This window comes from Amphiprion ocellaris, chromosome 21, assembly GCF_022539595.1.
Source record: "Amphiprion ocellaris isolate individual 3 ecotype Okinawa chromosome 21, ASM2253959v1, whole genome shotgun sequence".
Taxonomy (NCBI): domain Eukaryota; kingdom Metazoa; phylum Chordata; class Actinopteri; family Pomacentridae; genus Amphiprion; species Amphiprion ocellaris.
In genome coordinates, this window is record NC_072786.1 from 9,576,450 (window position 1) to 9,601,883 (window position 25,434).

General features: G+C 38.2%; 1 protein-coding gene across 2 annotated transcripts; it reads right to left on the minus strand.

Moving 5' to 3' along the window:
• Positions 1-1,971: 1,971 nt before the first annotated feature.
• Positions 1,972-17,075, minus strand: pparaa (peroxisome proliferator-activated receptor alpha a). 2 transcript variants are annotated; one of them, XM_023277231.3, is made up of 8 exons: positions 16,894-17,075; positions 12,532-12,751; positions 10,417-10,571; positions 5,268-5,406; positions 4,250-4,449; positions 3,901-4,170; positions 3,221-3,464; positions 1,972-3,107 (listed from the first exon to the last, which is right to left on the minus strand). In XM_023277231.3, exons 2-8 carry the CDS (start codon positions 12,725-12,727, stop codon positions 2,863-2,865), a joined length of 1,449 nt encoding a protein of 482 aa, XP_023132999.2. In that variant the 5' UTR covers positions 12,728-12,751; positions 16,894-17,075; the 3' UTR covers positions 1,972-2,862. The 2 variants fall into 2 exon arrangements, with proteins under 2 accessions (XP_023132999.2, XP_023133001.2); XM_023277233.3 differs by having other exon boundaries at positions 3,901-4,167; positions 16,894-17,074.
• Positions 17,076-25,434: the final 8,359 nt, after the last annotated feature.

Sequence of the window (25,434 nt, forward strand, 5' to 3'; positions counted from 1 at the left end):
TTACTTCACAGTCCAGTCATTAATTATCAGTTATTTCATCGTATCTGTTATTATTGTGCAAAAACTCCCCTTTTTCATTTTGCTACTTTCCCAAATCCTTTTATTTTTAGTGGGGTTTGAACCCTTGTGACCAGTAAGTAGCCTTTATTTACTTTGCTGCCTCCATCACTGCTTCATTCTAACTTTAAAGGTCAATTATTATCTGGTTCTGTTACAGTTTATAATTATCCCAGCTGTTCTCCTTTCCACTAGCATGAAATCAGAGCAAATTCTCCACTGTCTCTTTTTTTCTTGACACTGACTAAAATGGGGCTGTACAGAGGCTCGGTGGTCAGCACTGGGATCTTTCTGCATCGAGTTTGCATGTTTTCTTCTGCATGTGTGGGTTTTCTCTGGGCGTATAGATAATGGATGCATGGATAGATGATTAAAATGGCCAGTCAGATGTCTCAGCTTGAGCTCAGTTGAACTTCATTTATACACGTTAGATTTATAACTCGTGTCATCTCAGGGTAATTCACATATTAGGGTGAAGACCTCGGTGGCAGAACTTTGTCTGACCAATTCTTAATATCTGTATAATTACTGGACTCTTCCCTGTTGGTTCCATTAGTATTTTATTTAGTAAATCGAGGCCCTTTTTGACTCTAGCTGAATTTTCTACAGCTTAATCAGAACAAAGCTGAAGTTTTGGTCGCTGGCATTAAATCTTCTTTAACTCATTGTTGACTCTTCTTTAGGTCAAATATTAGTTTTGAGCTGCGCATTTGAAACTCTGTCGTTTTAAGACGATCTCTAAATCTGAGTGTTGCAGAAAAATGATCATTTCAGCTGCAGATGTCCAACATTTCTTGAACTACTCATGTGTGATCTGAATTTTAATCAACAAAAATGAGCAAATCTAAGCTGAAAATCTTCATATTTAGTCAAATTTGACTTTATTCTACACATTTAATGTAAAAATTTGCACCAGATTCTGTTAAAATATGAAAAAAAATCTGTTAAAATCGAAGTTAAATATCTATATTATGTAAAGCCCTCATTTTAACACTACATAACTGAGAATGTGTATTTATTATTTGAAGAACACTGCCAGACTGTTTCTCTCTCAAACCAATACATGCTACAATACTAAAAGCCAATATACTACTTGAAGCCTTTATTAAGATAAATTGACATAACATAAATCTTTATTAATCCCACAGCTGGGGATTTTTTGGTTTTGAAGCAGCAGGATAGTGCAAAAAAAAAAAAATATTAGGGATATTGCAGAAAAATAACAAGCAGAAATTACACACATTACACCAATTTCTTTTTCAGAAATGATTTCAAAATCTCTCTATAAAACTCTTAATGGTCTTGGTCATACCTGTTTATTAGATCTGGTGGTTTATTCAGCATCATTTTTAAATATTTTTCTCTCCTTTTGTGTATGAACCACTTTGTACCACACATAAATACTCTGAGTCTTCTTTTATACTTCACGCAGATGCCAATATTTTGTTCCTTTTCCAATTCTATTACCTTAATTTTGAAACTTTACCATTCATATTCATGCATTCGCTCCAACTTTTTCTCATTTCCTGGAATTTTACCGCCACCTATTGGACTGGAGGAGTAAAACAATAGACTGGAAAGAATATAGTGATAAAATATAATTTGTAAAACGGTTAATTTACAACTGTTGCTATGTCATTAATATCCTTTATATTTACTGACAAATTAACATCCTGCTGTAAACATTAATAACGTTGGATATGTATAATGGTAAAAGCTGTTTTTCCTCATAATTTATTTGGTTTTAAATGAAGGTATGTGGATGGAACAAATCCTAGTATGGACCTTTATCATATTAAAAATGTTTTATAATCACAGCAGAAGGTTTAACATGTGATTAAAGGAAATATTAAAATGTATTCAATGCAAAGAGACAAGTATCGGCTTCACTGGGCAGGTAAATAAATCGCAACATTAAAAAACTTAAACATATTAGTTTATTCCAGGCTACCACAAAAAACAATTCCTTTCATTGAAACAGCAAAGACATTTTTACTAAATCTAGTATACTGTACATGATAAAAAATATAAACTGTCTCATTTGGATTTCTAGGCTCAGAAAGTATCAGCTCCTCCTTTTGAGGCCTTTTTTTCTCTTTTTTTTTTGCTGTCTGCAGACACACAAATGTCCCTTTCACCGGGGTCACTACATTCTTGTTATATTTACAAAACACAACATAAACCAGTTCAACAGATTATTGTGCTTATTGTGAAAATATTCAATACTGGCCCAAAGGAAAAAAATAAAGAATAAAATCACAATGGCAGGATTTGTACAAAACATACTGTACTCTGGAACACTGGAAATCCTGAAAAAAGTGAGCTGGCATGTTGTGTGGTATGACACAGGATTAGTATAAATACATGGAATTACAGTATTTTCAAAAGGCGGTTCCTTACAAAAGAAGTACGGCTGAGGATCTGTTATGTTGTTGATGCAGCTGTTTGATTTCAATAAGGCACAAATGCACAATAAAAGGACATGAAAATGGCATTAACTACATCCAAAGGCATTAATGGTCACAGGCATAATTAGCTTAGAGTTTCAGTGCATGAATGACTTCTATGCAGCTTTGCACAACCTACTTATATGCATTTGGGTGGTTTTAAAGAACATCTCTGCACATCTATGGTTGTTTTCCAGCTGCCTTTCCCCCTACACATATTAGTTTTGCGCCAGTAGTATTGAGTTTTCATGATCACAGCAGTTTGCATCCAGTATATTAATGAGCATAATGGTCTCAGTTAATGTTATATACCCACTTTTGGGTATAAAGTTATGATATATGTCCGCTTGCTAACTTTTCAGTACATGTCTCTGTATATTTCTTGCAGCAGCGGGTGCAGCGACGTGTCTTCCGTCGTTTTGATATCCTGCACAAACTGAGCATGCTCCGTGACCAGCTCCCGGAGGTCAGCCAGCTTCTGCAGCAGTCTGGGGAAGAGGAAGGTGTTGTCTGGGTGGTTGGCCACCAGGTGGAGTCGGAGCGCCTGAACGATGCTGTCTTGCAGCTGATCCACCAGAGGTACGTCCACCAGGCCTGGACGGTCTGAGGGGGACAAAGACAATGAAGAAGAGGATTTTTTTTTTAAGCAAATTGACACTACTTTTTCACTTTAAACCAGTTCAGTTATATATTATCATCAGTTTTCTGTCAGTTACCTCCACAGCAGATAATAGCAGCCACAAAGAGGGCCAGGTCACTGTCGTCCAGCTCCAGAGAGTTGAAGCGGGTTGCAAACTGGAACTTGGGCTCCATCATGTCGCTAAATGGCCGCCGGAGGCTCTTGAGAAACTCGCGGGTGATGAAGCCGCCGCCACGAGCCACCAAGATGCCATCTTTGTTCATGCAGGAGGCCAGGAGGGTGAAGAAGGCTTCGTAAACGCCGTACTTCAAGAGAGTCACCTAAAAGTAAGGAAAAAGGCCACAGAATGACTCGGACATGCTATTGAGTTCAAGTTAAATAGAAAAATGGCATGCAAAGGTGCTTCAAAAAGTTCTCGTGGAAACAAGGGGTGTAACTCCAATTTTGGGGCATAACTGTATATTAAAAGCCACATATCACTGTCCACAAATACTCAGATGATTGGAGGTCTGGTGCTCCAGGAGAAGCAAGCCCCAGGAACCTCCCTCACCCTTTTTCAGAGTGATGAAAAGGTCATACATGAGGAGAATCTTAAGGCTCAAGATGTGACATTCTTCCATAAAGGCAAAACTTGAAACATTGATGGACAAAGTTCATTGAAGTTAAAGGAGACTGTGTTGATAAATCAGGTTTGATGTTTTCCAGCGAATCTGAGAACTTTTTGAAATGCCCTCGTAGTAACATCCTTAAACCCACCTGATCATTCAAATCCAGGTTCTGGAAACCCGGCACAGCCTTGGCAAACTCCGTTAGCTCTGTTACCGTCTTCACCGAGGTGCTCTGGCAGCAGTAGAAGAGTCTGGCTTCGGCCTCCGTCTGCTGGAGCTCCCCACACACCTCCATTGGAATCACCTGTCCGGCTCGAAGGCTGCTCTCGGACTCCGGATACTCATCGCTAACCGTGTGGACCTCTAACGTCCTCTCGGCCAGCTGGAACGTCTCCATGTCGTGAATGATTAAAGGCTGCTGGGAAAGACAAAGATGTTTGTAGCTGGAAAAGACAATATTCTCAAACTTTATTTTGTAAGTTTATCTTTCTCTTTACTGGCTTGCTGGTTTTTCCAGTGAGTATGAGTCGTGCTTTCGCCTTGTTCATGCTGAAGTTCTTCATGTAGGCTTCCTGGATCTGTCTGACCAGAATCTTGTGGTCGGGCTTCATGGGGCTTTCCACATCTCTCTCCACTTTCTTGCGTTCTTCTTTGAGCTTCAGCTTTGCCGCCTGGGGCATCCGACCGAACCGGATGGCTGATGAAAAAAACAATCCTCATTAGAAACTGGTAGAAGAGGTTTTTTCTTTTTATTTTACATTAAATCCACATACAGAGACATAAGGCTTCAGCAGCATATATGCATTCTTCCAAACGAAAACAATCACAGCTCCAGTGCATTTTGTTCTATTTTCATTCTTCTGAGGCATGTCAATGGCAGGAGGAGGCCTTCGTAACAAACCCAATGACCCCAAGAAGTCAGCGCAGATGACAGGCCAGATGTGGAGCTATATGGGCTTGTGTTTTCTCAGTGTCAGGCCGGGCTCCAGCAGAGCGCTGCTATAAAAACCCTGTCAATGTAAAGCACGCTGGACTGGAGCTAAATCACATGAGGACAAGTCTTCCTCTTTTAAAAAACACACACTACAGTGTTGGTTGAGGACATTCTGACCAGAGCTTTGTGTAACTGCTTTTACAATGCACACAGATTGTTGATTGGACCATTATGTCATGATTTCCATGATCGAATTGTTACTTCAGTTCATTATATTTCTATTTAAAAGTCACTTCTAGTCTCCGTAGTGCTTTGGCAGGTAGAAACTATCACAAATATTATGGCAGAAATTGAGAAAATGTATAGTGTAACATATTTTCCTCTTACAAATTAACTAAAAGTACATTCTTCAGCTTTAAAAGACATTGTATCAGCCTTTAAAAGCTACTCCGTGGTAGCCAATGTTAGCTAGACCCTGTTGTGAAACTGATGTCTCTGAATTTTTGATTTCTCTACTTGTGCAACTGTAACTGTACGTTTCCCTGTTATCCATCTGACAGAAGTTTAGCTTGTTGCATTACCATTGTGGGACATTCCCACAGACAGGCACTTGCGGAATCTGCAGTACTGGCACTTGTTACGGTTCTTCTTTTGGATTTTGCAGCTGCGTTCACACTTGTCATACTCCAGCTTCAGCCTGATGGTCCTCCGAAAGAAACCCTGAGAGAGACAGAGACTCTCTTCACATAAAGTCATCCTAAAACATTCTTTATAAATAAAAGCCCAAAATATGTTCATTATGGCACATAAAAATCTGTTAACTTTCCCAGTGTCATTATAATGTGTGTACTCTCTTTCTCGGGGCTCTTCACTGAATTTTACCTCATCCATGAGCCACATGGACAGGCTACCAGTTCATCCCAGGGCTATCACAAAAACGTCTACAATTACGCATGCTTACACTCAATTCATGCAATATGCAATCACCATTTAACCTGCCATGCATGTCTTTGGATTGTGGGAGGAAGCTGGAGCCAAAAAAAAAAACCCAAACATGCACCTACAGGGAAACTCACCACCATCGACCAGCACGTTGAAACCCAGAATGTTGTTGCTAAACAGCCAGATTCTTAATTTTACAATCATCAAATCAAATATCAAACATCAAAAGTGACCCAACAGCCTTTCTAAATCTAGAATAAAAGATGTGGATTCACTTGTCTTAATGATTAGTCCTAGAAGTTCAAATTTTTGACGTTACACTCATTAACAGCTAATTGTGGATCCTTTGGCCAATAGATGGATTGAGGCCTAGTTCACAGGTAACACATTTTCCCCTCTTAGTTCACATGAAAATGCAAAAAACACAATGAAAGCACTGCTAAAAGCATGCCCAACCAACAGGTGGCGATATAATACCAACCCTAGAGCTACGACAGCTAATCAGAATCCTGAAAATAAGCTAAAATCGCTTCCAAAATGGCTACCAACAACAAAAAAAAGTCAAAAAAGGGAATCATATGTGTGGACTGATTGTGAAACGTCAACATAGTGGAAAAGAAACTGTTCATTTATATGTTAACTTGTGTAAAACTCCTGTTAGCAAGATTAGCACCAGAACTTTTTTGGTGCACATAATCACCTCATGGTAAGAATGGAGATAACGGTGCCCACTTTGATGTCACAAGACAAAAACACCTTGTAAGGGACTCTTAAAGCTACATTTTTGGAAAAATGAAAGACCAAAACGCATTGAAAAAATGAAATTTGAAATACTACCGTGTACGTGTGAACATCTAGTATCTATGCATGAAATGTGAACACAAATGCCACTACCACTCATTAAAGCTATCTCCTGCGTACGTTCTGTCTGACGTCTATATCTGAAGCACCTCATACATCCATTCTGTACGTTTTAACCTCTGGTGTTAGACTACATTCTGGATTGAGCTACAGTTAAATTACATGTGTCGTCTCAGAGGATGCTCTTAAACGTTAAACCTTGGCCTTTCTGGACAGGATCCCTGATTGGACGAGACAGCCTGCAGCCCTCCGACACAATGTGAGAATCGGGGGAAGGAGGCCAACACAAGCTAACGGACGTCACACATGAGCCAAAACATACGATCCTCTGACAGACCACGCACATCCCTGAAATTTCAATCAGAACGTTCCTCAACCTTCGCTGTCATACGGACTGTTTTTAAATCTGCAGCCACACTGTCACGACACACATCATCTTACACAAGGTCTTGGCTGCGTTTGTGTAGAAGAGCACTTGTTATTACGGCTCATTATGTGACACATATTACTTTTGCTGTCATATTTAACCGAAAACATCTGGCTTTGTGGGGGAAACTCGTTGAAATCTTCACGAAAACGGTTAAAGGAGAAACTGTGAAGGCCGAGACATGTAAGCGGACGCCACATGACAGGGATCAGAAAGGCGATGTGCAACAGATGTGTGTGTTTACGGGGTTGCATGTCCTTGCATGTCTGTGTACACGCCAAAACTGTGCCGTGGTATATGACATGTAAGGTGAGTAAGAGGTTGATGACAAAGAAGTTTATTGTGCAACGCTTCCTTTAGGGCAAACAGGGAGAAGAGTTTAAATTCAGGCACAATCAAGCTAGCATCTCTTTATCTTCCATAACTTAACCCTCGTGTCGTCCTGCGGGTCAAATCGACCCGTTTTAAAGTTTGAAAATGTGGGAAAAAAACAATATTTTCACAGTGAAACGTCTGATATCCACATTTTCGGGAAATTTTTTACATTTTTTGGTCCAAAAAAATGTTTAAAAAAATGTTTCTTTAAGAACAATCACAAAAAAATGAACCAAAATCCAGCGAATTTCGTTGGATTTTGGTAATTTTTTTGTGAATGTTCTTAAAGAAAACAAGAAGTTTTACTGATATATATGCAATCCCTAGATATTTTTAGGATTTTTTTGGAAGATTTTTCTCATTTTTTGAAAATATTTACAAGAATTTTCTTGCCAAATTTGGGGTATTTTTTTGTAAAATAAAACTTTGAAGGTCAACTTTTAAGGAATTATTGGAATTTTCTGAAGTGTTTGCTAATTTTCAGAAATTTTAGGATTTTTTTTTGCAGAATTTTTGTATTTTTTCAGACAAGGAAACAATATTTTTTGGTGCCTGTAAATGAAGACAACAGGAGGGTTGAGTCTGCATGTACTGGCCGTCCCTTTGCATATCTAATACTTAAACCCACTACGACTGACCAACGAAAGGCGCCTGGTAACTAGACTCTTCTCCTCTGTGGTTCCCTAGTGGTGGAACGACTTACCAAATGCTGTTTAATATGCAGAGCCTCTCTCAGTCTTTAAGAAAAGACTCAAAACCCAGCTCTTCAATGAACACCCTTGCATTAGACCTGGGGTGTCAAACTCATTTTAGTTCAACGGCCACATTCAGCCCAGTTTGATCTTAAGTGAGCCAGACCAGTCAAATTACAGCATATTAACCCATAAAACTTCAAATTTTTTCCTCTGTTTTTGTTTAAAAAGTATGTTCTTCAAATGTTCACATTTAATGAACAAAAAATTATAAACAACCTGAAGTTTCTTCAGAAAAATAAATTCAATTTCAGCAATAATATGCCTCAGTTTATCATTTACACATTACAACTTACAGATCACAGAGTGTCTGCAAAGGCACTGAACATTTAGTCATCATCAAAACAACAACAGTCGGACATGAAAAGACAAAAAACATCAAAAAACAAAACAAAATATTACAAAAATGAGACACAAAATGACAACGAGAACAAAACGACCAATAATTAGACAACATCAAACAAAACAGAAAAGAGATAAAAAATTAGGCAAAAAAAGTTACAAAGCACCAAAAAAAATGGACAAACAACAAAGACAGGACAAAATATTACACAAAACAATACACAAAACAATGAATAACGCGAAACACAAAATGAGAAAAATAAGACAAAAAAATACAAGCGTGACAACAAGGAAACAAAATGACAAAAACAAGAAACAAAACGACAAAAACATGAGACAAACGACAAAAAGTCAGTCAAAAAAAGACAAAAAACTAAAAAAGACAAAATATTACAAAAATGACACACAAAGTTACAAAAGAACAATGAGCAATATAATATTTCACTTCATGATCAAAACAATTTGATACAAAATTTATAGTTTTACAAATGTACAATCTGCAGTTAATGTAGTCTCTGTAATTTTTACTCTTTATAAAATCGTCCCATAGGCTGGGACCCCCTGGCGGGCCGGTTTTGGCCCGCGGGCCGCATGTTTGACACCCCTGCACTAGACAGACTGAAAACAAATTCCTGCCTGTAGGCACCAAAGTGCTATTATCACACTTGAACTTGTTTTATGGCTCTTATCCAGGTTGTTTTCTCCTGACTAGATCCCTGCTTGTGTTGGATCTACTCTCATATGAGCATCGCTTTGGATAAAAGCGTCCACTAAATGAAACTGTAGAGTTGTAGAAACCCTCTCAACAAAGAATCACAGCACATTGCATTCACATTCCCCCGCTGAGTGCGGCTCTCTTTCAAGCGAGGTGTTGAAAGTGATCCACGGACAGAGCCCAGCATGGAAACTGTGGATTGTGACCACTGCATATCACAAGGAAGCTTTTTCCATGATGCTGCAACATCATCAGTCAGAGAATTTAAGAACAGAGGGCCAACAGAGGAGACTGCTCCATGTGCAGGGTACTTATGTCCCTATATTTGAATAGCAACAGTCTCTTGACACAATGATGGGTCATGTGCCAAGACGGCCAGCCACTTGAATGGCAAGATGAGCGTTAAATGTGAGCCATAAACCAGAGCTAGACAGATGTGCATGGTGCAACTGGTGGAAAAGTTGCTCAGAGGGATAGAATTGGTGAAACATTAGCCTCCTAATCAACAGATTAGAGTTAAATTGAATGCAAAAGACTGTAAATCTGCAGTAACTACACCCGTTGCAGCTGCAATAACTTCAAAAATGTCCGTAGCACTTCTTGATCAAGGACACGAGTTTAAAGAGTCAGGCAAAAATAGCAAACAAAGGCTCCGATTAAGAACCTGTGGTCAGCTTAGCGAGGTGTGAGACTACAAAAACTATGCAGCGATGATCCTCGGGGGTTTTAAAACACACACAACAGATCACTGAGCTCTGAGATACAGAATGTTCTCAGTGTCACATTTTTCTACTCTGTAAAATCTCCTGAAATCCCAGAAAAACTCTGGCAAGGAAATGTCCTGCCGGGCCAAACTAATTCAAGTCTTAAGGGTTTACCTCTAATCTGATGAGAACCCTTAAAAAATACAGGCAAATCAAATTTCTCTTATCAGTAAATCCCTAAAGAGGACGCCGCAAGAGGGCAAATGTATGATAAGCACAGCTGCTCTCTGTGCCAGTAGCAGTAACCATGTTCAAGTGTGTATTTGTGCTAACATCACTGAGTCGGGCTCTTTGCCAACAAGGGGAGAGGCGACAAGTCAACCAAGGTCACCGTGTCCATAAACTCATGTGAAGAGGGGGATGCATGCATGTCTCAGAAACTTTCCACTGGCCTCTGGGTCAGGAGCCTCTGCATGCCAGGCTCTGTGTGTGTTTTGGGTGCGTGTTTGTACATGTGTGATGTTTTTCACCTTTGGTAAAGTTGCAGAGTACATGCAGGGACACCATCAGGCTGAACGCTATTGCGTCTGACCACAGTCCCGTGTTTCTCACCTTGCAGCCCTCGCATGCATGAACCCCGTAGTGGAAGCCGGAAGCTTTATCCGAGCAGACCTTGCACTCGAGGTTGAGGGGGCTGAAGCTCTTGTCTGGGTCCGGAGCTGCTCCACAAACCCCCGACGACGGACTGGAGGCGGGAGTCAAGGTGTCTACAGCAGACAACAGAGCACAAAGTAGACGGCAGTGAGCGATTTTACTGGGTTTCCCCTTGACAAGCTTCTGTTTCCACTGAAAATAGACTTCTTGGAAAACTCTTAAACTCCTAGACTCTTAAAGAAGTGATTCACAGTACAGTGGCCGTGCTTTGCTAAGACACATGGTAATTCAAGGCGGCAGATAGGAAACTGCTGCAAACTAATTTGTTCACTTAAATACTTTCAATGACAGCTCTCTTGGTTGTTTTTGCCTATACGTGATGTATTATGTGCTGTTAGCATGTGAAAGGTCGCATATTGTGCCTCTTTGCAGCAGATTAATTAGTTTCACATCTCCAGAATGGGCTGTACAGTGGCTTGGTGTTTAGCTAGTATGTTTTCCCTGTGCATGTGTGGGTTTTCTCCGGATATTCTGGCTTCCTCCCAGAGTCTAAAAAGGATAGACTCCAGCCCCCCCGTGACCCTAATGAGGATTAAGCGGCGCATAGATAATGGATGGATGTCTCCAGAATGTGTCTTTTAATATTTCAGCTAAAATACTGCAAAGTATTCTTCTAAACGGGTTACTTCAACGTCTCGAGCTGCTGGTGTTCACGCCCCCTTCAGGAAGAAGACTCTCTCTGTGTCTGTGACTGACAGTACTAAGCTAAACAGCAGTCAACTTAAGTAAATGAGTGTGTGAGACCAGGATTTTCACTTCTAACTACTGCTTCCTTGTCTCTGAGCGATGAATTACATGTAAATGTCACTAAATTCACAGCACAGCCAGTGGTTTTAATTTACAATTATTTTATTAGACAACATTGAGGCTATAAAATGAATAGTTTAGCAGCTTGGAAATGGCTCTGAAGTGTGTTTCTGCTTCTATTTCATACTTGTTCTGTTGTCTGACAACAGAAAAAAAAATATATGAATAAAAACACTTGTATTAAAATGCAATTTAATTTAGCACAGTGACAGGGGAAAAGTAAACAGATGTAACATGTCAATTAGTGAGCTTTAATGGTGCTAGCTTTAATGGTGCTTTAGAGGCAAGAGCTAAGCTAGTTTTTTCCAGTCTTTATATTAAGCTAAGCTAAGCTAACTGACAGCTTGTTGTAGCATTAGCTTCATAGCTAATATACAAGAGTCTTGGTAAGAACAGTATTCCTCAAAATATTACTTCTGGCTGTAAAGGTTAGCTTAACGTGGTGTTTCGTATCCAGATAAAATTTATTTATGTTTCGTATCCGGATAAAATTTATGCTAGCTTGGTTATTTTTTTTACTTAAATTGTAGCTTGTGAGAGGAACTTTGAACACAATGAAACTACCAATAAAAGCAACTTCTGAACAGTCCATACTGGGTGAAGAAAACAGATACCACATAAACAGAATTTTCCACACCAGACTTTGTGACTTGTCACAGCACAACATGTTATTAACAGTGACTCAGTTTCATTGCCTGCCCCAGTCAGTCACCACAGTGAATAACAAGGATCCTTCAACCAGCTCACCTAAATGGAATTCAGTTGTTTTTAACGACAGGATTTACACCTGTACTTTCCCTCCTTTAAAATTTCCGCTGTCAAAAAGGTCTAAAAACGCAAGGAAAATGTATAAAAGATGCACAGTAGTGTAGAAGAGATAAAATAACACAACAAACAGATGGCAGCAATGAAAACAGCTAGTTGATGTATTGCATTTATACATATTTATATACAACACATGTAAACAAATCTGTTGGATTAGTCTGGTAAATTTATCTTATTTTCAACAGGACTGAATATAATGTTCTGTTATCAGACACACAGATGCTCACATGCTTTATATGAGCATCTTTAGTAAACACACAAATAGAAAACTGGCACCAAAAGGCCAAAAACTCACGACAGGAAACAGCTAGCCCTTACTTACCAGTTTACAGTGTCTAATTTTAACCTGGTTGTTGACGGATACTCATTAAATCCACTCACCCAGTGCGATGGAGCTGTTGGACTCTGAATTGATGCTCTGGTACTCTGGGAAATCGAACCCCAGCGTGTCGTCTCCCATCGACTGGGAAATGACTCGAAGATCCTCCATCAGGTCTCCACACAGCGGGCTGCCCAGGAGAGAGTCTCCCAGTGGGGATGGAGGGCTGTACAGGTCCCCCGCCATGGTGGAGGTCATGGTAAAAACCCGTCACTCAGCGATCTGTGAGGAAGAGAAATGAGGAATGATGCTTGATGGGTACCAAAACACACAAGTCTGGAATTTGGGTAGCAAAAAATTTGCAGTGTCTTCTTTTAAAACCACCATTTGAGTTTAAAACTCAACAAAATCACACCATTTATCAGAGCCATAAACTGTAAAAACAGAAATAATCATTAGATTATCAACTTCACAATGTTTTTTGACCATATTATGTGTGATGTGCAGCTCTATGAGGGAAATGAACCAAATCAGAGCTTAAAATTTAATCAAAATCATTACTAAAACTGTAGAAAGAAAAGCAAATCCGTTTGAACCAGTGTCTCCGTGACTAGTTGACTCAAGTTAATCTTTTAAGTTTACTGAACTTGTTTCCTTTGGTTCAGTTAATTTAAAGATTTTCATAATTTCACACCTTATAAAGTGACTTTGAACTAATTAATCTGTCTAAGTGCCATTAAGGAGGCAGGAGATCTTATGTTTATAAGATGAATAAAGTTGAAATGATTGACAAAGTTTAGAAGAAAACAGATGTGACAGACATTTTCTGGTGTTTTTAATACAGTTTAAAGTTCTGATTGTTTCTAGACTAATATTTTATCTTACAAAAAGAAAAAAATTAAGTATTAAAGTTTAGAAAATGGCTTCTTGACCTGCAACTGTAAGTGAAATGAAGAACAAAGTCTTTAAATGTAGAAAACGTAAATTTAAAGCAAGTCTGTATAAACTGCAGTCGGTTCAATTTAATATTTTAAGTTTATTGAACATGTTTTCTTAGGTTCAATTGATTTAACCCCCTCCGTTTAATAATTTCACAACTCATAAGTTGACTTGATGATGTTTATAAGAAACTAAATTAGCATGTACTACCCAGGATGCATTGCTACAAAGTTCAAACTCCCAAAGGACGATTATTTATTTTAGTAGTTTGAGAAAAAAGATACAGTGTAAACTTTCTGGTGTTTCTGATACAAATTAAAGTACCTTCTGGCTGGTTCTACACTGGTATTTAATCTCACTGTAAAAAGGAAAAATTTAATAAAGTAAAATAAAGTGGTTTCTTAATCTGCAACTGTAAGTTAAAAGAATAAGAGACAGAACAACATGTCTGTAACAACTGGACTCAACCTGATATTGTAAAGTTGATTGAACTTGTTTTCTTAAGTTCAGTTAATTTAACTCAGCCAGTTTTTTTCGCTTTGACTCATCAACTAAGTGCAGTTAACTCAAATTTTTAAAGGCAGCAGGGGAACTTACGTTTACAAGCTGAATGAACCTAAAATTTTACAAGAAATCAAATCAGTATATAAACAGATTACCCAGGATGCATTGCTAAAAAGTTAAAACTACTCAGAGACACAGGTCTGTTTGTAACCACTAGTTGATTCAACCTAATATTTTTCAGTTCATTGAACTTGTTTTCTTAAGTTCAGCTGATTTAACTCTGTCGCTTTTATTATTTTACAACTTAGGGTGACTTTGCAATAAATAATCAATCTAAGTGCAGTTAACTCACATTTAAAAGGCGTCAGAGGAGCTTATTTAATGTTTAACGATATCAGATGTGCTCCATGTGGACACACTGTTGGGGAACGAAGACCGTAAAGCTCAGAATGCGACATTTACTGTTTGATAAGCGAACCTTTCCCTCTGAGTCAACAGCAGCACAATACTCAGAATGAATTACTAAATCCCAACATGTGCAGCCAAACAAAGTACATCCAGTCTGACTTACTGACCAACACAAAGGAGATACTGAACTCTACATGCAGGGTTTACATTACACTAAACACTCTGCTACTTTGACTGTCTACCTGCTCGTCTGTCCACTTGAAAGACTGGATCCTGAGGTATGTGTGGGCGGGAGTTTGCTGGAGTTCCCAGCTGCTCACAGCGGGGTAAAGAACATCTGTTCGAGCCATAACATAACAGCACCGTGTCCAAAGCTTGAGGCCTGAAGCCGACTTCCAGCAATTCTTAGCTACAGATTTCACTTGCTTAGATGCTAAATTGTCAGATGAAGGCAGGAAAACAAGAGCCTTACTATGAAAAAACAACTTCTGGACACATCTGTACGGCCTCTACAAGGCTTCTGCACCTTCAGCTTTCACTGTTAAATCTCCTGCCAATTAGGTAAAATGTCATCTTTATCTGTCTGGCTGTCCTCGGTCAATTCTAGGGACAGGCGTTATTGATCAGAGCGTGCTTGATCTTGTTGATCTAGTCTTCGTATTGCAGGGGACAGGTCCTGACAGCTCACCAGAATTGTGTAATACGTGACTGTGTGTAAACAGACGCGTGCTACAGGATATAATGTGGGTTAAGTGTATCATAACCACAGCGTATAGAGGGAAGGCAGTACGTGGCCTCCGTCTGTGTGACATCGTGGGACCAGACAGATGGAGGCAACTGTTGACGGACTGGTTTGTTGACTCGCACTCTGACACAGTGATTTCTCTGTCAGGGAGTAAGATGGGGGATCTCAAAAAACACAGAATAAACATCAGTTTGTCACGTTCACACACTTTGCAATTGAGCTTTTTGTACCCGGCATGTATGGTCATTGTACTTGCCAACAAAATTACTGTTTACACTGAGGTAGAATCTGATCAAAACACAAACAAAACCACCTCCACATATGATTTTTTTGATAATTTTGCCAACTTCTTAGGCTGCAAACTGAGATAAAATTGATTACAGGCATATTTTAGATAGTTTTCTTTGATAGGATTACACACTCTACCTCCTTATTATCGAGGACTTTTTTGAGGACTTACTGTTCTTTTATTGTTATTGCACAGCCTTGAGAACAGCCACGTTGCATATCACTGCACAAATCTCAGTATCTTGTTAAATGTTGCACTCTTTTGCATGATTAATCAACCCAAAACTGTGCTTTTTTGTGAGGAAAATTATGTTTATACTCATTTAAAGCCTAGGAAATGAGCAAAATGCAAAATTGTGTGACAAAATAGGAGACAAGTGCAGTTTTTTTCATCAATTTGGGGGCAACTAACAGCAGTAAAACTTCAAATATTCTACATATCCGGTAAAATTCTCACGTTTAAGAGCCTCAGAACATCTATTTTGGGATTTCTTCAATGCCAAATCTACTTAAACTGAGGTAAAAATGACCACAGGCATATTTTAGATAGTTTCGTTAGATAGTTAGATCTCTACTACTTTATTACTTATGACATTGTGATTTTTTTCCCCATTTTTCAGTATTTTTTCTAAAAGAAACATTCTTTTTTACAATGTGTTATTGTCGTTACAGTCTTGAGAAGAGCTACTATACGCATCACTGCACAAACTGCAGTAAATTTTGCACTCTACTGCTTGATTAAATCCAAATCTGCAAGGATAGATGGACTTTCTTGCAAAGAAAAATTGAAGAGAAATGGCAAACTTGATGCTTGAAGGCAGAACATACTGAATATTTGAGGTTTAAAGGCCCTAACTAATGACAAAAACCTGCATTTGGACTAAATTATCGCCCTATTTTATCAACATACTCAACATAGGTCAGCAGCACATTCTTGACTGCAACTTTATTTCCTCTTTCGTGGACGACTCCTGCCCCAGCCCTGGTTTCCCCTGCATCACCTCAGAGGACATTGTGTTTAAATCCCAGAGGAACCATCATCTCAGACTGCATGCTCTATCTTTAGAAGAGGAAACAGGAGCCAGAGACACGTCAGCTGGACTGGACAAAGCGTGACACCAGATGAGAATCACAACAACACCAACTCTTCTGGAGATTACTGGCTATCCAGGACTGGCCTGGTATGTGGTTCTGGTCTTCTTCTGACCTCTGCTGAATCAGCTTTGACCTTTCTGATCTCCCCAACACACAGTTAAACCACACGCATCTCAAACTGGCTTTTGCTTTTACTCTGTTTCTCGGTGCTGCTGCATAAACACAGAGAAACCCACAACTAGAGGCTGCAAGTGCAACTTCGGCTTCCATGTGGTTTGTGACAGGTGAAGCCTCAGTCAGGAAGTAACAATAAAGGAACGAAAAGTTACAGAAAATTCTTCCCCGTTTCCTGCACATGTGAACATTAAAGTTGGTTAAACCCTCAGCTGAAGCTTCTTAGAATTACATAACAGCCACACTTGGGGGAATAAAAGCCGCTGCTTACCTCGGGCTGCTATCCGGAGTATTTCCAGGTCATGTTTCCGGGACGGTCGCTGTCTGATCGCGGATCGTGGGACGTGTTTTGGTCCCGGGACGCTCCGACGCGGTTCCCGATCAGCTCTGCTCGGCCCCGAAGCGTCGCCTCCCTCCCCGCTGTCACACGCCGACGTTCATCCTCATCCAACGCGGCGACGTCAGGACGCGGAGACGAGCAGCGGCGGCGTGACGCACACACACCTCCTGACACACCTATGGTTTCAGCCAATCAGCGGGCGCGGACCGGAAAGCGCCCCGCCCCTCTTTCTATTTAAAAAAATATATTTATTTATTTATTTTTGATTTCTTTATTTACTGGCAGTACACTTCATGGTGGCCGTAAAAAACTATGTAATAAAATAATATAAAAATAAAATATCACTTCAACAGCATCATTAGATTAGATAAAACCTGATTATTGAACTTTAACGCCCCTGCACAAAGTACAAGGCGATGAAATGCATCAGTAAGTGCATACAAATCTGCTGTATCATGCTGCATATACTATATACATGTTATGTGTGCATTTTGGATACAGTATTTGTATATCTTGCATACTTACATGCACTATTTATACTCAAAAATCTGTAACAAAGAATGAATATCTATGTGGAATGGCATTAAGCGTAGTGTGAATGTGCTAAAATATCTTCCATATAATCACTATTAACAGTATAAATAGTGCATATAAGTGTACAATCATAATTAAGTGTATGAGTAATATATATATGCAGTGTGGGTATATACAGTATGATATAGTTACATATGATTTTGTTCTATGTAACATTCTATTAATACTGTATCATACTGTAAATACTCATAGGATATACATGTACTACTTCTGCATCTTGGATGTTTGTATATCTTGCATACTTACATGCACTATTTACACTCAAAAAATCTGTAAAAATGAATAAATATATGAGTGGAATGGCATTAAGTGCAGTGTAAATGTGCTACAATAACTTCATTATGAGCAGCAGTATAAATAGTATAAATAGTGCATATATATGTAGATAGATAGATAGATAGATAGATACTGTGTATGAATTTCCATGTAAGTGTCCAGTTCTGTTAATACTGTATCCTACTGTAAACACCCCACTGCATGTACTATTTATACTACTATATATTATTCATGCATTTTCAATATTTATTCATGCACTATTTATGCTGATAGTATGGCTTATACTGAATATATTTCAGCACATTTATACATATTTGTATTTGTACCAAATATGTATGTGTGAAAATATCAATAAAAAGATAAATAGAAGTAAGTAAAAAAAACAAAAAGGGTTAGGTGATGGTATAAACAGCGTGGTGTGTATTCCATAGAGTGATTAGGATTATATTATTATCAATTAACAATAGCGCAGTATTTATCCAAATGATGAAAAAAGTGCTTTCTGCAAAAATGCCAATTAATAGGAAACATATGAAACATATATGAATATCCAAGATGTATAAGTAATATGTAGTATGACACAGTATTTATAGAATGATATCTATATATGTAAAATACAGAGTGAACGTGTATGCAGTTCATTTCTAATGCTATATATTATTGTCATACATTATAGGGCATTAATTAATCAAATCGTCATATCTACACTCACTGTCTTCTGTTGATCGCTTGCTTTATTTTACTCCGTTTTTCATCTTTTGCTCTGCTAGTTTCACCTCTCACCTCATTTCTTCCACACATTCATATCATAGACTATGATTCATATAAACTACTGATGTTTTTAACTTCTCGCTGCAGGTATTTCTGGTTCTGGAGCTGCACAGGTTTCCAGTCCCACCAGTCTGTCCAGTGTTTACATCCTGTTTGTCTGTCGTCTTCACCCCAAACCGGTGGAGACAGACAGCTGTTCTCCCTAAACCTGCTTCTGCTGGAGGTTTCTTCCTGTTTTAAAGGGAGTTCTTCTTCTACACTGTTGCCAATGTGCTGCCAATAGAAAAATCTTTGCATTTGGCTTTTCAATGTATAATTGTGTCAGATCTTAACTTGATTATTTAGGTAAATCTCCGTAATTAACAATACCACAAGCACTTGATCTTATTATTTAACTCATTTCAGTATTTAAATTTGTATTTCATGCAATTTTGTATGGCCTTGACCATAATATTTAACTTACTAGTTCTGAATGTGCTATTAAAATAACATTTATTACATTGTACATTTTACTACAATGCATTTCCTTAACAGTCATTGTCATTTTATAGATTAGCAATTTTTTTTCCAATACGTGAAGATCTTATATGTGAACCAATGTTATAGATTAATCTAGTCTTTAGCATATAAAATAGTCCAGAACTCATTTTGACATTCCACAGTAAACTTCACTACTTTCACTTGTAATTTATCTATTGTGAAATATTGTCACTTTTTACACAACAAAACGACCATAGTGCCGTCGCCACCACTGCATATACTGTATGTCACAGAGCCTGTTATTATATGAGTTAATTACAAATATATATAAAATATATATAAATGATTAATTTCCCATTAAACTGGATAGCAGCCACATTATTGAATATATCCTGTAAGCAGCGTGAATTGATGTATTTTCACTGTGATTCAGAAAATGTTTATCAGAGCATCACTTGTGTAACAAAATCTTGCGCTGATGTTTAAAATGTAGATTTGTGACCACTGTGTCATTTATTACGACTCATTTTAGGACATGTTTCTTGGAAACTGGTGTATTGGATTGGAGAACATGTCGAAAATATTTGACTTTACTGCTCTGAGCTTGTGTCTGAGTGCAAATGTGAAATGACAAAGAAGCTAAAGTTTAGGCTGAAATTAAATCGTTCACCAACCTCTTGACTGTTTTCAGACAGAGTTCGTGTTAACAGTAAATGCCATCTTATCTCCTATGCTTCATGCCAAGGTAAAAATGATCACAGGCATCTATCAGATAGATTCCTCTCCTTCATGCACACCTAGATTTATCTGCTCTGCTGGTTCACATCTTTTCCTTGATAGTGGAATAGTTTTTAATCACATCTGTATGGTGTACACTTTTTTACCTGCTAACTCTAATCCTCCTCAAAGAATAATTTAGCATTTACACCTAACAGCACCTTATACTACTAGAGAAGCCAACAGTTAAAAAAAACATATTCCTTTTGTTGATTTCTGTACATTTTTGTGATTTTAAGATGTGCAGCATGTGAGACCTCTAGCAAAATAAACCTTTTGGTTACAGCGTACGTATTTTTCTCTGTTTCTTCACAATGTTTTCTATGTCAGCTTCTATATGTGGGTCATCAGGACGGGCCTTCAATGTGCCAAAAGTCTTCACGAATCAAACAATTGTGCACTGAATAAAAGCTGCCAACATCCCAAGTAAAGCATCAACACAACCTGCACTATCTGGCGCCATCTACTGCGAACTGTTGCATGACAATGTTTCGACACGTCTCCTCCATCCTGAGACTCACTGGGGTATTTTGGCTGTCATCTTTTCCTGTTGACTTCCACAGTGAATCCAGACAACAAAACACTCAGTGTGTTCTCACACAAACAAGTGGGAGGGTGATAATTTATGATTTTTTCCATTTATTTTTTTCAGCTTTTTTCACCTCGGCACCTGGTCCCCCTGCTCCATCTGCGAGGAAAACATGCGCTCATGTTTTCTGAATTAGGTGGTTTTATTAGCTGTGAACCAGATAAAAGCTTTGGTGAAGTTTGGGATGTAAACTGAACAGCGTATGACTCCATAGATTTAAGGTTAAACTGATTTTTCCAGCTTCAATTGTCATCTAAAATTTGACTTTCATTTGCTGCAGTGTCACTGACATCGTACACGAAAAAAAAATCTAAGAAACTGTTTTAAAGCAAAAGAGACAAATTCTGCATTTGAAACTTTTTCTAAAGAGTGGAAAGCACTGGGTATTTGAGCGCATAATGAGCTCAGAATAAGACGACACTTTTTAGAAAATTTTCCACCAACTCAGACTTTATTGTTGCAGATCAGTACAGTTCTTATCACCACACAGAACAGGCTCCAGTCATTGTTTGCTCTTCCATTACTTCTTAATAAAACATGACAAAAGTTCAGTTTCAAATTCACTCTGAATTCAAACAAGTTCAGTAAATGAGACTTTCCATGTTGTGTAAGTAGAAAAGGCGACAGAAAGGACGGTCCTGTGACGTATTGCTGCCCTCCAGGGAAGGCAGTAGGTTGTATAGTTAGCTCCTGATGGGGTAAAATCACAACCCTGAAACCACACAACCTACTACCTCACCCTGTACGAACACCATGAGTCACCCAGACGGGTCAGCGGGGGAGACGAACCGGACGTCAGAGCTCATCGATGGAGACAAAACTGCTTTGTTGAGAGGATATAATGAGCCTTGAGAGCTAAAATGTTGTGTTTCTGCATAAAAAATACCAACATAACAGTTAAAGTTGCAGCTTAACAGCCAAAAATGAAGCAAAAAGTGAAAAAAAAAATGTAAGTCACATAAATTCAGTAAAGATGATAAAAATGAATAGTCCCAAGTTAAATATACATGCTGCAGCACCTACTTTACAGCTTAAAAACTTAAGTTTGGTATTTAACTTACCTGATTTAGCTTTAAAAAGAATGAAAGTAATAAGAGTCACCAACATTTTGCAGACAGTCTGAGGTTAAAATAAGAGATTTAAAAGTCTAACTTCAAAAGAAAAACAACAAAAAACATTTTGTATTTTCCAAGAAGTCATATTTCCGTTTGTGGTCGTGATGATGAAGACGACGCCATCACAGTCGCTTCAGGAAAGACAGTAAGTTGTATAGTCATCTGACAGCTTGGGAATGACCCTAAAACTATACAACCTACTACCTCACCCCAAAGGACAGTTTATCTCCGGGAGGCGAATCAGGCTGTCGACCTGTTGAAACACAACCTAAAAAACGGGAAAAGACGGGTGTAGTGTCATAAAACTACCCTGACGCTGAGTATTTCCTGAGGCCTGAAAGATGGAATATATATCTGCTGATCAGAGGTGTGAGACGCAGTGAAAATGTCAGAAAATTCTAGTAAGTGGATGTTTAAATTGATGATTAAAGGCCATATTTTTCATATAGTAGCAGTGCAAGGGAAACATGCAGCAAACAGCGGAACCAGAAACTTGCCCATGTGGTTTGAACGACTCCTCCATCGAGCCTCGGGGACTTTTGGAGCTAAATTAAAATCATGGTCACACTGTGGCCACATCAACTCAACAGGATGTGACATATCGATGAAACTCCAACTTTCATCATCGTTTAAAGGCCATTTTTAAACTTCATTAACTCACTGGATAGTATATTTTCCAAAATAATTTTCTAAATGAAAGTTCTGGTAAGTTGACCTCAGTGGACTTAAGAAACTGAACTGAATTTTGTTACTTTCTTTCATGTGCAGTATTTTATTACCATGTAAAATATTAGTCTATTACTGTAATATCATTGCAAGTGATACTTTTTCCTATTGTATTCTAGTTTCACTTTAGTTTACTCATTTTTGCTGCTGTTTAGACACCATGTAGTCATTATTTTCATATTGTTTTATACAGAGTGCTTTTTATAATGTGTATTTATTTTATTATAATAATATAGATTCATATATAGCTTCTCTTCTGCTGCTGCTCGTACTTTTACCCTTAATTTGTTTTTACAAAGCACCAAGAATTCCAATGTACCTACACTTTAATGTACCCGTGTAAATGACAATAAACTCAATTCTTTCCTACTATTCACTTAATATTTACCACTATTGGTTTATTCTCACAGTATTGTAATAAAGTTATATTTTATTTCAGATTTAGTTTTTTAAATTTTCTGCATTTACAGATAATTCAATATGATGTCAGAGCATTATCAGATTTAACATTTGATTTTCTTTTAAAAAAATGCACATTTTACATGTATGCCTATATTGTTTCTACCGATGTTTGTATTTTTAGGACATATTTTTCTATTCGTATATATATTTTGCACTGTTTTTTTGAAAGGGGAGCAACTGTAATGTAAAGTTTCCCCTCTGGAATCAATAAAGTATTTCTGATTCTGATCATTTCTTCATACCTTAATTAGCACAAATCAAAGAGTGTGCTCTCCAAATACTTCCTCAATGTCACCTGAGCTCAGCAGGTCACGTCTCCTCTGTGGCGTCGGTCCATCAGCTCGCCTCCTCTCAGGTTTCCTGACAAATGAGAGGAGAGAGTGAAGCTGCTGCTGGGTGTTCAAGGGTCAAACTTTCACTTCTTGTCTGACACTCCAGCATCACATAACAGCAGAAGCGCTGCAGCTCAGGAATCTGCAGGCAGAGAGAGCTACCTGCGTGTAAACAGCTGCAGGTGTGTACAGGTGCTCACATGCCGGCATATAAACACATGAGTGAGAGTGTGTTCAGCCTGTGGATCTCGTTGGGTTATCTGCGTCGTTACCTGTCGGCTTCTGTTAGCGCAAAGGAAAAACCACGAAGATATACCTTATTTGTGTATGTCACAGGAAACGTCGGCGCCTGTGAGCATAAATTTGTATGTTTGAGCGTGTGTGTGTTTGTCTGAAAGGTCAAGCCGGCAGGTTGTGGTTGTTTCAGGGAGTTTCCTGAGCGAGAGGCTGCGGCTCTGCTGTGGTTTCCCCTCGAGCCGGGGAGCGACTGGGGAGACGCGAGGAAGCGAGGTGGGGTCGAACTTATAAAAGTGAGTCACTGCTTTAACTCCTCACACGCACGCACCAGTTTGCGGCTGTTTTATTGCAGGTCGGTCATCCCATAAATGCCACACAAACCTCTATATGAGCTACTTAATGTCCAGGCCTGCGAGGTAGAGCCCACTGTGTGCACAACTTTTACTTGCCCTGTTAATGTGTGGATCAGGTTTACACAGGAGAACGCCTTTTACTTAAAGGGTTAGTTAAATTACACATATTTTCTCATTTAACGCTGTTGGCTTGTAGTTATACAGACTAGTGAAGGTTTTGCATCTTTATCTCCACTTCAAGGCAACTGAATTTCACTTTTTGTGCTCGCAGCTTTGAGAAATTACATTAAAACTAAATATTAGTCCCAAAAACAATGCCCCAATTACTCAGAGTAATGGTGACTTTCTGTAATGACGTTAGTCCTAAATATCTGTTATTGAACTGATTTAATGCACCACAAACCCCTATTATCCTGGTTGAATGCTAAAGTCCCAAAGCCCGAACAAATTAACCCAAAACTTCCAAAGGCAAGTGAAATGTTTTTGGCAACTTTAATATTAAATTGTTTGAGCTACTCTTTTTACACAAACTCATATATTAGCCGGGTGTTAAAATTAATTCTGCATATTTTGCCATGTGTATCATCTCTACTGCAGTCAAAACTGATTTAATGCACCACCAATCTTTATTATCATGGGCGGAGGCCAAAATCTCAAAACCAAACAAATTAACTTAAAACTACCAAAGTGATATAATTTTGGTAACTTTTTTTTTGTAATTTGGGAGAAATAATCTTTTAAAACTGAGATAATGTTCAAACTTTTAATCACAAACTTACATACGAGAAGGGTGTTAAATTAATTCAGCATATTTTGCCATGTGTATCGTCTCTAGTGCAGTAACTTTAAAAACTCGGATAAAATATGTTGTTATTGAACTGATTTACGGCATCACAAATTTCTGTTATCTTGGGAGGAGGCTGAACTCTCAAACCTCGAGCAAATTAACTTCTAACTACCAAAGACAAGTGAACTATTTTTCATAGCTTCATTTGTAATTTTGGTAATATAATCTTTTAATGATGCCCAAACTTTTAAGCTTATACACTAGCATGGTGTTCATTTAACTCTGCATATTTTGCTACTGCAGTAACTTTAAAAACTTTGATAAAATATGTCTTTTTTTAAACTGATTTATTGCACCAAAAACCTCTATCATCTTGGGAGGAGGCTGAAATCTCGAACCCCGAACAAATAAACCCACAACTATCGAAGGTAAGTGAAGTATTTTTGGTGACTTTTCTAAGTAATTTGGTTGAGCTAATCTTTTAACACTGGGACAATGTCCACACTTTTAATCACAAACTTACACACCAACAGGATGTTAAAATAAATAATTCATATTTGACCATATATATCCTTTCCACCGCAGTAACTTAAAAACTTTTCATGAAATATGCTCTTATTAGACTGATTCAATGCACCAAAAACCTCCATTACCTTGGGAGGAGGCAGAAATCTCAAAGCTCAAACAAATTAACCTCAAACTACCAGAATAAGTGAAATATTTTTGGCAACATTTTTATTAACTTGGGTGAACTCACTCATTTCAGGAATATCCAAACTTTTAATCACAAACTTACACACCAGCAGGGTGTTAGATTAATGTGCCTTTTCTTCACTGCAGTAACTTTAAAAAAATGTATTAAAATATATCCAAGTGTATTGTTCAATCCGTTCAAAATAGTGTTAGCATGCAGTTTGTAATAAAAAATAATCAGATTGAAAACTACAGATCTGCACAACTGAGAAACTCTCTG

Bases quoted from the DNA above. Each gene is read 5' to 3' on its own strand.
- pparaa (XM_023277231.3), bottom strand. From the start codon at position 12,727: ATGACCTCCACCATGGCGGGGGACCTGTACAGCCCTCCATCCCCACTG. The intron at 5,407-10,416 runs GTGAGAAACACG...TGTCTCTCTCAG, and splicing joins ATGCATGCGAGGGCTGCAAG to GGTTTCTTTCGGAGGACCAT. The intron at 3,108-3,220 runs GTAACTGACAGA...TGTCCCCCTCAG, and splicing joins TGCTATTATCTGCTGTGGAG to ACCGTCCAGGCCTGGTGGAC.